Consider the following 14,007-nt stretch of genomic DNA (forward strand, 5'->3'; position numbering starts at 1 on the left):
GATACAAGTGACATTTGCATAGACAGTTGTCTGCAACTGTTCAAAGTAGAAACTGCTGAATTTTAAATGTCTTTGGAAATAACATGTTTTCTTCTGACACCCAAGTACTGGAGTCTTTGAGCAAATGATTCTTCCGTGCGACAGTTCTGTGTCTGGGGACTGTAGCCCTCCCAAGAAGTACTCTGTTTTTTTTTTTTCCATGAGGTTTTCCAAATATGAAGTAGGGCAAAGCTTAAGCATTAGAGAATTAAATCATAATTAAAATATTCACTTTTGGAGAAAGGAAGCATGTTTACCATGCTCTCAGTGAGCATCCAGTCTGTAATGAAGACTGACAGATGAGTCCTTGAAGTTTTAAAAAACACGTATTTTCAGGGCTGGATAGGGCTGTGATGGCGAGGAGGGCATGCTGCGCTGGCTTCCACTCCTTAGTGCTGCAGCCCCAACCAACCGCAAATGAAGTCGGTAGCACACTTTGGCACAGAAGGTTCGAGAATCACATCCATAGTGGGAGTGAGGGAAGGCGCAGTTTTTCTAATTAATTAAGCCCGACCTTCATTTTTCACTTATTTTTAAGCTCATCAGAGTAACGGTTATACGCAAGTGGTTGTTTTCTGCCTTCAGCATTGGATGCTGTTGCTGTTGGCAGCGGCGGTGCTTTGCCCCTTCCTTTCAGCAATGTCACTTTCTTGGGCTCTGCCTCACACCTTCCAGAAAGGACAACTGTTTGCAGTTGGTTGGAGGAGAGGTGAACGCAAGGCTGGGGAGCTGGAGATCCTGTACCCTTTGATGCTAATACCAGCTTGAACGAGTTGCTTGCCTTGCCTTCCCTACGTGAAGGCAGATTATAATAGGAGACTCCTCATGTCTCGGGGCAAAGCAAGGACTAACGTAATGCATAGATCAAGTGCCTCAATCTGGTCACGTTCTGCGACACTGCTCCAGCCTCGCTAACCTCAGACTGTTTCCTCTTAATCTCACATTACAGCCTTTTAAGACAGAGTCATAGTCAAAAGCCATGTCGCTACAGGGATACACCCTCGGTGTTCTCACTGAGCTGGGAGGAAACTGGATTGTCTGACTCCCAAAGAACACTCAACACCACCAAACGCCCTCAAAGAGACTGAGCCATCACGGGACAAGGTGGAAGGTCCTCACAAGGACTAACTGTGAAGGATCTTTTAAAATCAAAATGACCGAGAAAGATAAATCACTTGTATTGATTTTATTTTAGAAACATCCAAAAATAGGGTGGTTTTTTTTTTAACAAAAGCTCTCATTCACAATACTAATATGAATCTTCATGTAACAGTGCTCAATGTTTTCTAAAATACACCCTCACCCTTGAAAAAGGAGTTTCAAAGCAGTAAAATTCTGATCTGCTGTACCTCATTTTAGATGCAGCACTGTTACAGATCAATAGATACCTGTTGCTGGTGTTTCTTTCCCTCCAGGCAACTAATTCTTTAGGACCCTCAAAGAGAAACCATGCAAGCTAGAACTTACTTACCTAGTTTAAGCTGGTTTTTTGTTTCTAGGAAGATAACAGAGAAAGCATTCCAGAAACAGTGTTTTGCTGATATTTCACAGTGAAAAAGAAAGCTAATGGAGCAACCATGAGAAATTCTGCAGCCATCCCTGGAGGTAGTTAGGGCAATGTTGTTAAGATTTTGGTTTCTGTACTTACTTATTTTGAACTTAGAAGACATCAGGAAACACTGCTTGTACTTTTTGGAGGTTTTGATCTTAAAGCTGTTCACCTTTACAAAACTGAAATATCTTGACTTTGGACCTAAATGTATGTCTCACTATGGAGAGCAGAAAACATGGGTTTGATACCAAGAGGCTTTCGGGGGTGGTTAAGTATGGCACTAAAACATAGCGGGGCTCGCTACACAATTCAGGCTAAACCAGATTGTGCTTAGCTTGGGGAGTGATAAAGTGAGATTGCAATCAGGTGATGAGTCTGGTGTAAAATTAGGCTGTGCAGATACACCAGAATCCTTCCAAGAAAGGCCCTGCTCAGAACAAAGCTTCCCGTCACTAACTGCTGTCTGTCATACCGGTCAGTCTGGATTTCCTTCTAAAAAAGAATTTCTCTCTACTGAAGATCACTATGAGCACATTGCACTGTCAGTATCTGGACTGTCTTTGACCATCTTCTCAAGGTATATACTAGTTTACAGATCACGCGGCAAGCTACACACACAGCTAAGCCTCTACTCGTGGGCTTTTCTGAGACATTCAGGAAACCCCTGACCATGTACTGTGTGTTTGTCTACATGTAGCAGCGCAGACAAGTTTGGTTTGTGATGGAAGGAGGAGAACGGGCTTAACGGATCAATCATACAAATGCCAACCAGCCTTGAAGGGATTCAAATACAAGGTACAAACAAGCAGCCTTTGAGAGGAAGGCTGTCCTACTTTGAACTAGTACATTAAGGGAAAACTAAATAAATGTGTCTGTGCTTGACCACACACCTCAAAGCAAAGGCCTTCCTCAGTGCTGAAAATAAAACACCAATAATTCCATCAGTATCGGCCTTAAAAGACTCACAGGCTCAACAATAGAACTGGAAAAGCCCAATGGAAATTAGACAGGGCATTAAGCTCAGATGTCACTCTCAGTGCAGGAGTTTTCCCACCCCTCTCCCTTGGGACTGGTCAATGCAAATTTTCAACTGTTCTTTCAGACGGAGATCTAGTACTTGGCATCTCCGAAGGGGTCACCAGGCTCATCTCCCACTTCCAGACATGGAGGATATTGTCATAGAAAGAACAAGTTGCTACAATGCTCATTTCTTTTGGATTGTCTAGAGACCTGGTTGAATCACTGCGTCTGTCCAGGCCCATTCCGCTGGGTCTCTTCGCTCCTGAGTCAGAACCGCTGGCTGACTCAGGATCTCCCCCTCGGTCAGGACCCCCAGCCAAATCTAAACTCCCCTTTAAATCAGAGCCCCTAACCAGGTCAGGATCCCCAGACAGCTTAGGACTCCCTTCTGCTTTGAGCAGCAAGGCAGGGCCTTCACTCTCCTCATCCAATATTACATCAAAAGTAGCTGTAGGAGACTCATAAATTATCTTCAGGTTTTGGACCTGCAAATTTAGTCTCTCGTCTCCTTCCTCTGATCTTCCCACAAGCTCCTCCGAAGACTGGCACGCAGCAGCAGAGACCTGTGTTGCAGTCAAGGAATCCCTCGGACAGAGCCTTGACCAGTCAGCCCCGTAGGCCAAGGAATTGTGCAAGACATAGGATGACAGGATGATACATTCCTCCATGTTTTCCGCTTTAAAAAAATAAAAATACAAAATGAGCAGAAATGAAGTTGTGAAAAGGTTTGTTGCAGACTGCTCAGAAGCCATTCTAGCATTGGCTGTGTCCTACAGGAAGAGTTCTCTGGTTATTGCCTTATTTGTAACAGAGCTAAGCATTCTAGGAGAAATGAGGTTCTGGCTCTCCTGACAATTTTTTGGCCACTTCTCATTTGCCTTGATTTTCTCTGGTTCAGTAAGCAGATAGGAGATGATTTAATGTGCATTAATGTGCATCATTATTCAAAATACCTAAAAAGGCTCAAGAAAGACAAGGCAGATCACACAGTGATCCCCACTGAGCCATGCATACAACTGCTAAGATTGCCAGACCAGGTTCTGGTTATTCATAAATTGCAGATGTGTTCTTCCCATGAGCTTTCAGCATTTGACTCTGATATTGAATGGACATCAAGTTCCTCCCTTCCCTATACAGCAGAAATGTTATCCTCATTTCGCAAGCTGTGGATCTGCCCAAGGCCTGAAGAAACCTAGGAAGGCAACCATTTTATGCACGATTGTATTTGTAATGTAAATGCAAACAGGTTTTAAATCATGTAAATACCTTCTGATTCACACAGAGAACTTATTCGTGTTATTCTAGATTAACCAGACTGCACAGCACTTCCTTTCTGAGGCAATAACCAACTCACCAGCAGGTCAGTCACTTCTGCTGGCAGTAGAGCATCACCTGACATTCAGAAGAACCTCTTTGAACCATCAAGATGAATACAAACTGGAATGGTCACATCATCAGGTAATGCCTTTACACTGAGACAAACAGGCTTTCTTCCCATGAAGAGGAGTTACGAGAGATTTACACATGAATAATGACAGTGCCTTTGCACAACCGAACAGGCCAACAGCGAGGATAGGTTTGGGAAAGCTGGAAGAGTTACCTCAAGTTGGAATAAAAGTTGATGGCTATTAGCAACATCTAGATCTTTCTAGCAAGCTCAGAGCTGGAGTTCCCCCATTAACCGGGAGGTAGGAAAGGAGAGCGGCAGAGCCGCGCAAGAGCATCTCTTTTCCACTGAACACTCACCCATGCTTCCGCGGCAGTCAAGGATTTTGAATCCACTCTGCATGCAGGCTGCTAACAGCACAAAATCACAGGTTGGGTGCCACTTCAACCTCCAAACTCCACCTTCAACATGGGTGTCTGCCAGCGGCTGCTTCATGTTCCTGGTGTCCCACAACAGCACGTGCTCGTCATAGCTGGAGGCGTATCACAAATAAATATGCACGCAAGCAGCAAAGCTGATTCAGCGCAGCAAGTACAGAAGAAAATTAGGAAAGTTGCATGCTCTTCACCACACTGAATGTCTGAAGAGACCACACCTTGAGCAGCAGTAGCGCATTCAAAAGAACAAAGGAGGCTGGTCACACTAGTGAAGAGCAGCTAGAAGGGATTTACCTGCCAGTAGCCAGAAGATTCTCCCGGTGGGGGCTGCACTGAATGCTGCACACACCCATTGAGTGTCTGCAAAAGAGTAACATACAGCAGAGGGAAGAGACAGCAATGTATGGTTTGAGAAGGGATTCTTCCTTGAATTTCAAGGATTTGGGGTCCACATAACTACATCAAGGTGTCTCAGGAAAGAAGAGCAAGGTGAACTCAAATTTCATCCCAGTGAAACACACAGGCAGAGTTCCATCTACACAGTCCAACAGCCTTTCCAGGGCAAAACTCACATAGCCTCTCAGCACAAATATTTTCTAGCAATAGTTGTACCATAAACTGCTGTTCAGAGCCCGTAAGAATTTCAGCACAACTCCATTCCCACAAGACTCTACTCCCTATATTAGTATTTCCATAGCAATAATCCCCAGTGTATTTTAAGGTTACACATAAAATTTCACTGGAGAATTGTGTATATAGTCATATTCTAAAAGATATGTTATGCCACCAGAAAAAAGAGATTACTTCAAATGAGTGAACAGTGGAGAATAAAATATTTTCTAAAAAACATTCCATAAGATAACCAAACTTAGCAAACACAAAAATTCCCAAAATAGAAGTGTAAATCAGGATCCTTCTTTTAGAAAGAAGCTACCACCATCTTCATGTATGGAAGCAAGCTGTTGGTTTATTATATTGAAGGACACAGAGAAGAAAGTTTCAACCTGAAATTGTCCTGATGAAAAAATCTAACAGAAGTCTCCATTTCCCACGGGAGGCAGAAACAGGTCTCCACTGTCACTGCATGTCTCTGAATTCAGTGGCTTGGGAAGGGACATGGTAGCACCATATGTTCATACACGATAGCTTTAGGGTCCAGCTGCAGACACGGCTTGCTTACCTCCTGCTGGTGAAGACAGGAGTCTCTGGACTGCACCTGGTGTCCCAGCCCTTCAGCAGGCTGTCATCTCCTCCTGCACAAAGACAAAACATTGTCACCCTGAACACCACCCAAATGACCAGTGTAGGGCACTGAGGCAACGCAGTTAACACCGCACTGATGCTTTTCAGCCCTAGGATCACAGCATTTAACAGACATACCAAACATCAGTTGAGGTTCACATACTCGGCACCACAGAAGAGACATGCATTAACAATACCCTCACTTTGCTAAGCAAAAAAATTTAGACGAAAAAAAGACTGGACTCTAGAAGTTCTCTGCTCTCTTTTGCACACCGCAAGAGATTAACATCTTTTTTGCCAACAGCCAGCCAAAGTACAGTTTAAAAGGCACAGCTTCTCCTCATTAACTTCAACTGCTTCCACAATCAAGAAACCTTTTACCCCTAGCAGAGGCCCCAACTCTTACAAGCGGTGTGATGCAAGCAGCGTACCCAACCCTGGAAAGTAAAATCCCAAGGAACACATCCCTAAACAAAGGGCCCCCTCCCCAATACCCCCAAACGAGATTCCCAGCCCTTACAGACCTGAATACACAATATCGGTGTCCCAGTAATTAAAAGCAGCAATCCAGGCCTCAAATTTGTGAGCTTCCCACTGGTTCAGGACATGCACAGAAGGAGCAGATTCATCTATGGAGAAAAGATTCAGCTTCCCCTCTGAATCACTGCTGATCACTCTCAAAGGACATCCACTACAGTGGAACACGGAGAAAACATTAGCAATTACTGAAACTCGTGTCCTAAGAAGCTGTTAAAAAATAGCAGCCAAAGTATAGACAGATAATGTAACATAATAGTCTATATGTTTGATTTAACTAAACATTTATAGAAACTGGTAGTACAGTGAAAGGAATGCACACATTTATACAGTTCTTTTTAGCTTCAGCCCATCACATCTTAAAATCATCTACATCAATGATCCCCATTCCCTAATCTCACAGGAGGAGCAAACCCTCATACTCATGTGAGGGAAAGAAAACCAGCCTTGGGTCTTTCTTTCTCCTAGATGCATAACTTGACTTCGCACATGCTTGGTATTACATCAATAAACAAATTCTATGTGAAGAGGGATTTTTTTCCCTCCAAGTCAGACTGACAAGGACCTCTCAGAGTCTTTTCTCTCTTCTGGAGCATGAAGAAATGTTTCATTTCCCTGCTATCACGGGTGTCTGAAGCACTGGCTAATCCTGACCTTTCCTGCTCTCTTCCTGTGGCACAGTATGGTTGCAGTTGGTGGACACAGTGTACTTCGAGCACTGGCAAAAGTTTTGCAGCTCACAATGCACAGATTTTCTGACGTTCCTTGACATGAACTAGGTACCTTCTCTTTGATTACCTGCAACTGTAGGCACTGATTTCGTGACTCGGGGCTTCCTTCCAATTCTACATCATATGCCAGTTACTAAATCGTACTGAACTTCCCAAATTTCCTCACAAGAGAGACAGGGTCACCCCCTCCCTACAGAGACGTGAAGGCTGCACATTCGGCTTCTAGAAGGGGTTATTTGTCTCTCAAGTGACAACAGTGACAGGCTTTAAAGGGACTTTTCATCATGGCAACAATCATTTATCTTGAAGGGCAGAGGCAAGGGGAAGAAGGAATTTAAGGAAGAAGAAAGTAGAACTGGGAATTCTACTTATTCGTTAAACAGCTTGAATTAGCAAAAGCTACTAAATATTTGCCCTATAGCATTAAGCACATGACTACTTGATTCCCTCAGTTTCCAGCCTCACACCAAAGGCACTACTCTGTTTTGCACTTAACTTGCAGAAAACATATACCCTACCTCTTCCAGGGTACAGCTAATTCATGTTATTTCATGCAGTGATGCCATTTCTGAAATCAAATGTATGAGCATTTGAGAGAGGAAGGAGCCACTTCCAAACCAATTCTCTCCCATTTCTCATTAACACGTTTAAACTTCCTACACTTGCTATTATTAGCGCTTCTTAAACAGAACTTCACACTAAAATTTCAACCGTTCTAAGAGCAGAGTTGGATCCAGTGGATTCATCTGCATCCCATTCTGGTCTTTCTTTTAGCAATGTCCCTGGCTCACCTGCTGCCATTCACCATAGCACAACCTCACATTTGTTCTTAGTTTAGGCTCTGTTACAGTGGCCACGGTATGTGTTCCTGTTCCTTTGTTACCCTTGCTCTGGAAATAGCAACTTCCAGAGAAGGTGCAGGGAGACAGCTGGGACCAGGAAAGTCTTAAGCCACTTCACAAAAAGCCACCAAAGATTCATTCATCAAAGTCCTCAACTTATGCCTGAAAACTGTCGCACACACAATGACCTTCACTACCAGCCTTTATCTCCCATCCTCACCATTGCTCTCGTCCTGTGGACCAGTCTAAAGACAAGGCCAGACGCTGTGCACCGAGATCGACCCTGAAGCATGGCTCCAACATGCAGCTCTTCTTCTACTGGAAAGAAAAGGAATGGGCTAAGGCTGTGAAGACAACAGTTATATTGCACTTGTACTGCTTACTCCTACAGGTGTTTTCCAGAGACTGATGAGCATATTAGGGTCCCACACTAAAGAAAGACGAAACATCCCATAGCAACGTACAATCGCTTAGTACTAGCTGAAGGGCAAGCATATGCATACACAGAATCCCCACCCTTCCACTACCCGTCTCCCACCAAATCGCTCTTAAACTTTGCTTCCTCTCAGTGAGTGATGAAGTGCAGGAGAAGTGATGCCCGGACAGTTGAACTCCCTCATAGACGGGCTTCTGCTTTCTTTGCTTTGTGGGAACGGCTCTCTTGATTACTCCCTTCTCTCACCAACTGAAAGAAACCCCTCTCTAAAATTCTTCCCTGTTTTTAACAACTTTGCATCTTCTGCTGTGTTTACCAGTTAGTCCATGCTTATTCTCAGGTGACAGTTTCCACAGTTTGCTTCTGTTCCCCTCATGCCTCTCATCTCCTACACTCTGCAGGTGGGTAGAGCCTAGCCAGTCTCTCTGGTGCTATGAACAAATTTGTGGGATTTATAAGAAACATTATCGGAGGACAAAAGAAGTCTTTAAAAAGCTACGCATACGGAGGAAACCATGGAAACCATACAGCTTTCCTACATATCTCCAACACCGCTAATAAATCCAGAGATGTATTAAATCTGGCTTAAACATAGCTTCAACAGCAGCAGGTGTTACAGCCACCTACCTCGCTTCCAGTCAGGCGGCAAAACTCCACGGCGCCTGTCGAGTTTGCAATGCCAACCATGGGATGTTCTGCAACGGGAACGTGGCACCTAAAAGATCAAGTTAAACAAGTCTTGAATGTCCGTCTTTCTTGTATTTAAGGAGAAGAGCAAAGTCATAACTTTTATTCCAGGATGCACAAGGAGAAGATACTTGACAAAAAAAACTCATGAAGAAAAACTAAGGCTCCTCAAGTTCCCACAAACCTGCATAGAGGGGATTATATATAGGGGAAATCTACTATATATTATTATATAAATAGAAGAAGTCCACAGTCACTGACCAGCTGTTAATAAATAAGCAGAAGAGCATAACAGAAATGAGTGCAGCCTTTGCTCACTGGAGCAAACTGGAGAATACTTCCCTCCAAGAAGCCAGGGACAGTTTAGTTAGTAAATATTACTGGTGCTGCCATAGCAACATCCAAAACAGGACCCCAGAGGGGCAGAGCACGCTGCTGTGAGCTCCAGGCCTCGATGGGCCAGCATTACCATTTGATGTCCAGGATGGCGGCAGTGTCAATCCTCTGGATTTCGGTCAGTGGGATGTAAGGCTGATCCTCGTTGTAGTGATACAGGTAGAGGCGCCCAGTCCGGTCACAGGCCCCATTGCTTCCTCGGGAGTCAGTCTACATCAAAAATTGGGAAGAAAAGGGTAGGCTTAGCAGTGATTCTACCTCCCCCAAACATCTCCCCATCCGAGATCTTGCCAGGAGCGGCCGGGCTTCCCCCCAGGGCAGAGGGCTCCCACTTTTCAAGTCCCTCCCTGAAGGTATCAAAGCTGCCACAGCTCCCTCAGAGCCAGCCATGCTCACTGGCGGGGCCCACTCAGCCCCACATGCTGCAGCCACCTCAAGCCAACCCAGCTGGGACAAGGCACGGCCCCACAGCGCGGGGACTGACAGGGCCAGGGCCGGGCGCAGGGCTGAGGCAGCCGCGGGGCACCCGAGGCGCCGCTGAGGCACCCGGCAGCCGGCGGAGGTGGCCCGCGAAGGGCGGGAAACCACCCCGGCTCCGGCTGAGATAGCTGAGGCGGCCGGAGGGACCCCCGGGCCCGGCTGAGATTGCCCGCGAAGGGCGGGAAACACCCGCCGAGCCCGGGCGCGGTGGCTGAGGCGGCCGGGGGGTGAAAGCGAGTCCCGGCGCGGTGCCGGGCGGGCGGGCGGGCTCACCGCGGCGGGCGGCCGGAGGTGGTAGGTGCCGCAGGCCAGGATGCTGTGCCAGCCCTCCACCGGGCACCACTCCACCGCGTCCGCGCTGAACTCCGTGTCCACCACCTGCAGCGTCCGCGTCCGGCACGGCGCCGCCATCTCAGGGCGGGCTCATGCTGCGCGGGGCGGCGGGACGGCTCCGGGGACACCGCGCCGCCGCGCAGCGGAACCTCCGCCCGTCTGCTTCCCGGTCAGGGGCGGCGCGGGGCGGGCCCGGCTCGGCCCGCCGGCGGCTCCGCGGGCGGTGCTGTCCCCGCCCGCGCCGCCGAGCCCGGCCCCGCCGAGCCCGCCCCGCTCTCGGGGCTGCGCCGAAGCCGCGCCGCTGCCCAGCCTGGCAGAGGAGCCCTGTGGCCCAAGCCGGGCTTGTTGGCACGAGCAGCTTAACCGCCCTGGGATGAGGCTTTTTCCCATGAACTCGTCCAAGCTCTTTCCAAAGGCAGTCTTCTGGCACCCACCGCATCCTGCGGAAAGGGGTCTGCAGCTCAAACGCATGGTAGGTGAAGGACTGCTGCTCAGTTTTAACCAGCAGCTGCTAGTTAGAAGATCAGCGTTAGTATTCCTTGGCATCCTCCCTCTGCCACTCTTAAAGACCTTCCTCATATGCCTGTCACTCATCTCTCTTCCAGAGTAGAGACGCAGTCAACGTAGCTGTGCCTTCGCAGAAGCTGTTCCAGACCACGGAGGGATCCTGTTCCCTGCCCTGAGCCCTTCCCCTTTCCTTGCAGTCCTCCCCGAGACGGAGGGCGAGAACTGCACGCCCAGGACGCGGCACGCAGCCAATTTATGCCGTGGTGCCGGTCTCTGCTCTCCCGTTCTTTCCTTGAGCCTGGTTTGCTGCTGCCATTGCTGCTGTTCCCCAAGCAGAAATTTCTGCAGGACTGTGTTTCACAATGCAAAGGTCTCATTGCTAAGTGAAAAGAGTCAGCTAAGGACTCGTCTTTTGATATTTTCACATAAGCAACACTGTATTTATTGACACTGAATATCGTCTACCAATCTGACTCATAAGGTCCTTCTGCAATTCTTCACTCAACCTTTATTATATTATTATTACACTGAATAACCACATCAGTGGATGTTGTCACCTTCCTGATTCATTACTTTTTCCCAATTATTTTTTAATATATTGGGCATCTAGCTGTCGACTTCCCTCCACCAAAAAAAAAACCCTCCCTTTAACTCTTCCTTTCCTGTCTTTTAAACAGTTGTTTGTCCATGTGACATTCCCCCTTTTCCCACATCAGCTTTTTTTCTTTAAGTGCTTTGAGCAAAGTCATGATCAAGCACATTTTGGAAGTGCAAATATTGTGTTGACTCCTCCCCAATATTAGACATCGATGCTGCATCATAGCATCTATGAATCTAAGTGCAAGTGCTATGTTCACCCAGCTGCACGTTCCTGACATGAGCTGGATTTGCCACTTTGCAGCTGTGACAGAAATCTTTCTCCAGACTCTCCCAAAGGGTCTGGAAGCCCATAGGATCCTCCTGGAGCTGGCTTACACCAGGCAGATGTTCACCCACTCCTGGTGACTCAAGATCAACCAGTGTGACCCAGCAGCAGGAACTTTTTCAGGCCCAGCATCCCCATCAGCTGCACAAGATGCCACGTGCATTCACAAAGTCATGGCAGCACGGCTGGTGGCAAGGCCAAGCCAGCAGGGCTGCACTGGCCTGAACAGCCAAATTCTGTCTCCCAAAAGCAGACGAACCCTCAGATCCTCAAGCAGCTTGACGGGCATCACAGCTTAGAGATACATGGCTGTACAACAGGCTGTGGAGGTGCAGAATACTCTGATGCCAATCCACTGCACTCATTCTCTCTCCATACTCTTCATAGCCCAGCAAGTCTTTTCCCCCAGAAATCTTTTGGAGCTCCTCTTCCAAACAGATGTTCCTGTCTAGGAAACCTAACTCATTAAGCCTTGTTTCGGTCCACGGGTGAATCAGGGGTGTGTACAAAGAAAGAATACTCCATGCTTCAGAGAACCAAGGAATACAAGATACAGATGCATGGGTTTTTCCCCTGCAGGAAACATCTTAGATGGAGAGTATCCCCATCAGGACAAGTCCTTGAAAAGTCAGCTCATTTACCAGTAATGCATAGGCCTGCTCCAAGATAAATGACCACGTCCTCTAACCCTGTGCTTTTAAATACTTGCCCATATGAGGATATCCATGTCAGCCTGGTTTCTTTAAGAGAGGAAAAGAGGTCCTTTACAAGAGCTTCATCCTCTGAAAAGCCATATAGGCTATATGAAGCAGAGCTGCCATGTTCAAGTGGAACTGGTTCCTTTCTGACACACCTTACAAAAAGGGAAGATCTCTGTAAGTTACAAAGATCTTCTGCCAGAACCGTTGATCACACAACTCCCCACACCAATCAGGAAAAACTGTTCTGCAGGCAGTGACATGCTTACTGCAGCCCCCTTGGGACCCAAGAGTCAAAATCCCTGTAGCCACTTCCCTCCTCTGGCACAAGGACAGTCTGGAATCAGAGGTTACACACTGAAGTCAGAACCTGTGTTATTTCACCAAGCCCTTTCAGGATGTCCAGGCAACTTGTTACTTTTCATTCGGTTGATGGTCTAACAGATACCTAATCTAGTGGGCATCTTCCCTCCCCACCTGCTTCACCCCTTCCTCCCGTCCCCTTTCCTCCCCATTCACTGGTATCAGGATTGCCCTGAGCACCCACCTATTTTTGCAGACTCTTTAGCTCGAGTCTCACCCTTCCGTCATCTGCTGCTCAAGAGGAATCTACCCATTGCCCCATCAGGGCTTCCTCTGCAGTCTACCTTTGTCCTTGTTTCTCCTTGCAGCAATATTACAAACATTAGGACTAACCATGGCCATTTTCCCTGCTCAGTGCTGCAGAAGTGTTTAAATGCTCTAAGACTGCACTTCAGTTTGCTAAACATGATTACTGGTAATGCAACAGAAAATTGGCATGACAAATAGCAGCCTTTTGAAAAGGCAAGGAAAAAACAGTCCATACTTCTGCCCTTTTCAATGGATTACCTCGAATAAAAAAAAAATATATTCCTTATGTCCCATTTTATATTCACCAAAAACTGTACAGTTCATTTAAAGCAAATAATTGAATGTTTCCTTAAAAAAAGTATTACCCATTACAGGAAAATTTCATTAGGTCCTGCTTGATTTCTTCATACTTAAGGGCATTTTAGGCTGCCTGAACAGAAAAGTTAACAGTATAACCATGAACTAAGAGTTGCGGGTTGACAGTGTGCCTACCAAGTGAACTTCCAGCAGGAAGCTTCAGAAGTTCTTTGTTATTTCCCAAGATGTTTAAAGCCAAAGTATGAAAACCTACCTAAATACTAATAATTAAGAACTTCCTGTGCAGATATTATAAACATAATACAATATTGGAAGTCCACAGCAGTTCAATTTTTCTAACAAACTGAATACAAGCAAGACCAACATTGCAACATGAAGTGGCAAAGTGAATCCTGATTGAAAATTTAAATTCTTAATGGCTTTTACAAAAAAATTTTAAATACCTATTTCACTAAGCACTCCGAGAAAGGCTCTGCATTAAGCATTCAGCAGCTCACATTCTTCTACTGTGAAGTAAGACTAATACCTGGCACTAAATTATCCATTTAGTTCTTCAGGAAACTCAGTTGATATTCCTTATGTTTCTAAGGCAAAAATGAAAAAGAAAAAACTTTCAGATTATACATGACAAAACGTCTGAAAAGAAAAACAGGCATGTACTCTGCAAGTCAAATCCTCCTCCCTTATTATTTTTACTCATTACTACATAAAAAAAATCAAAAAGTGATTCTTTGATTGATGGCATCTCTTTAAAAAATGAATAAATAACTCAAATTACCAAATATTAGATCATTTAAACATATCTGCACATGACTATAATATTTGCTA

General features: G+C 45.9%; 1 protein-coding gene across 3 annotated transcripts; it reads right to left on the bottom strand.

Moving 5' to 3' along the window:
* Positions 1 to 1,210: 1,210 nt before the first annotated feature.
* On the bottom strand, positions 1,211 to 13,764 carry DPH7 (diphthamide biosynthesis 7). 3 transcript variants are annotated; one of them, XM_075170495.1, is made up of 9 exons: positions 13,706 to 13,764; positions 9,380 to 9,516; positions 8,851 to 8,938; positions 8,008 to 8,102; positions 6,202 to 6,368; positions 5,616 to 5,688; positions 4,730 to 4,795; positions 4,358 to 4,530; positions 1,211 to 3,287 (listed from the first exon to the last, which is right to left on the bottom strand). In XM_075170495.1, the coding sequence occupies exons 3-9, from the start codon at positions 8,908 to 8,910 to the stop codon at positions 2,665 to 2,667; spliced, it is 1,257 nt and encodes a 418-aa protein (XP_075026596.1). In that variant the 5' UTR covers positions 8,911 to 8,938; positions 9,380 to 9,516; positions 13,706 to 13,764; the 3' UTR covers positions 1,211 to 2,664. The 3 variants fall into 3 exon arrangements, with proteins under 3 accessions (XP_075026596.1, XP_075026595.1, XP_075026594.1); XM_075170494.1 differs by lacking the exon at positions 13,706 to 13,764 and adding an exon at positions 12,261 to 12,352; XM_075170493.1 differs by lacking the exon at positions 13,706 to 13,764 and adding an exon at positions 10,060 to 10,280.
* Between the last annotated feature and the right edge of the window lie 243 nt (positions 13,765 to 14,007).

Source organism: Calonectris borealis, chromosome 21 (genome assembly GCF_964195595.1).
Source record: "Calonectris borealis chromosome 21, bCalBor7.hap1.2, whole genome shotgun sequence".
In the NCBI taxonomy this organism is placed as follows: Eukaryota; Metazoa; Chordata; class Aves; order Procellariiformes; family Procellariidae; genus Calonectris; species Calonectris borealis.

Bases quoted from the DNA above. Each gene is read 5' to 3' on its own strand.
- DPH7 (XM_075170493.1), bottom strand. From the start codon at position 10,197: ATGGCGGCGCCGTGCCGGACGCGGACGCTGCAGGTGGTGGACACGGAG. The intron at 9,517-10,059 runs GTGAGCCCGCCC...TTTTTGATGTAG, and splicing joins ACCTCCGGCCGCCCGCCGCG to ACTGACTCCCGAGGAAGCAA. The intron at 3,288-4,357 runs GTGAGTGTTCAG...ATTTTTTTAAAG, and splicing joins TGACTGCCGCGGAAGCATGG to CGGAAAACATGGAGGAATGT.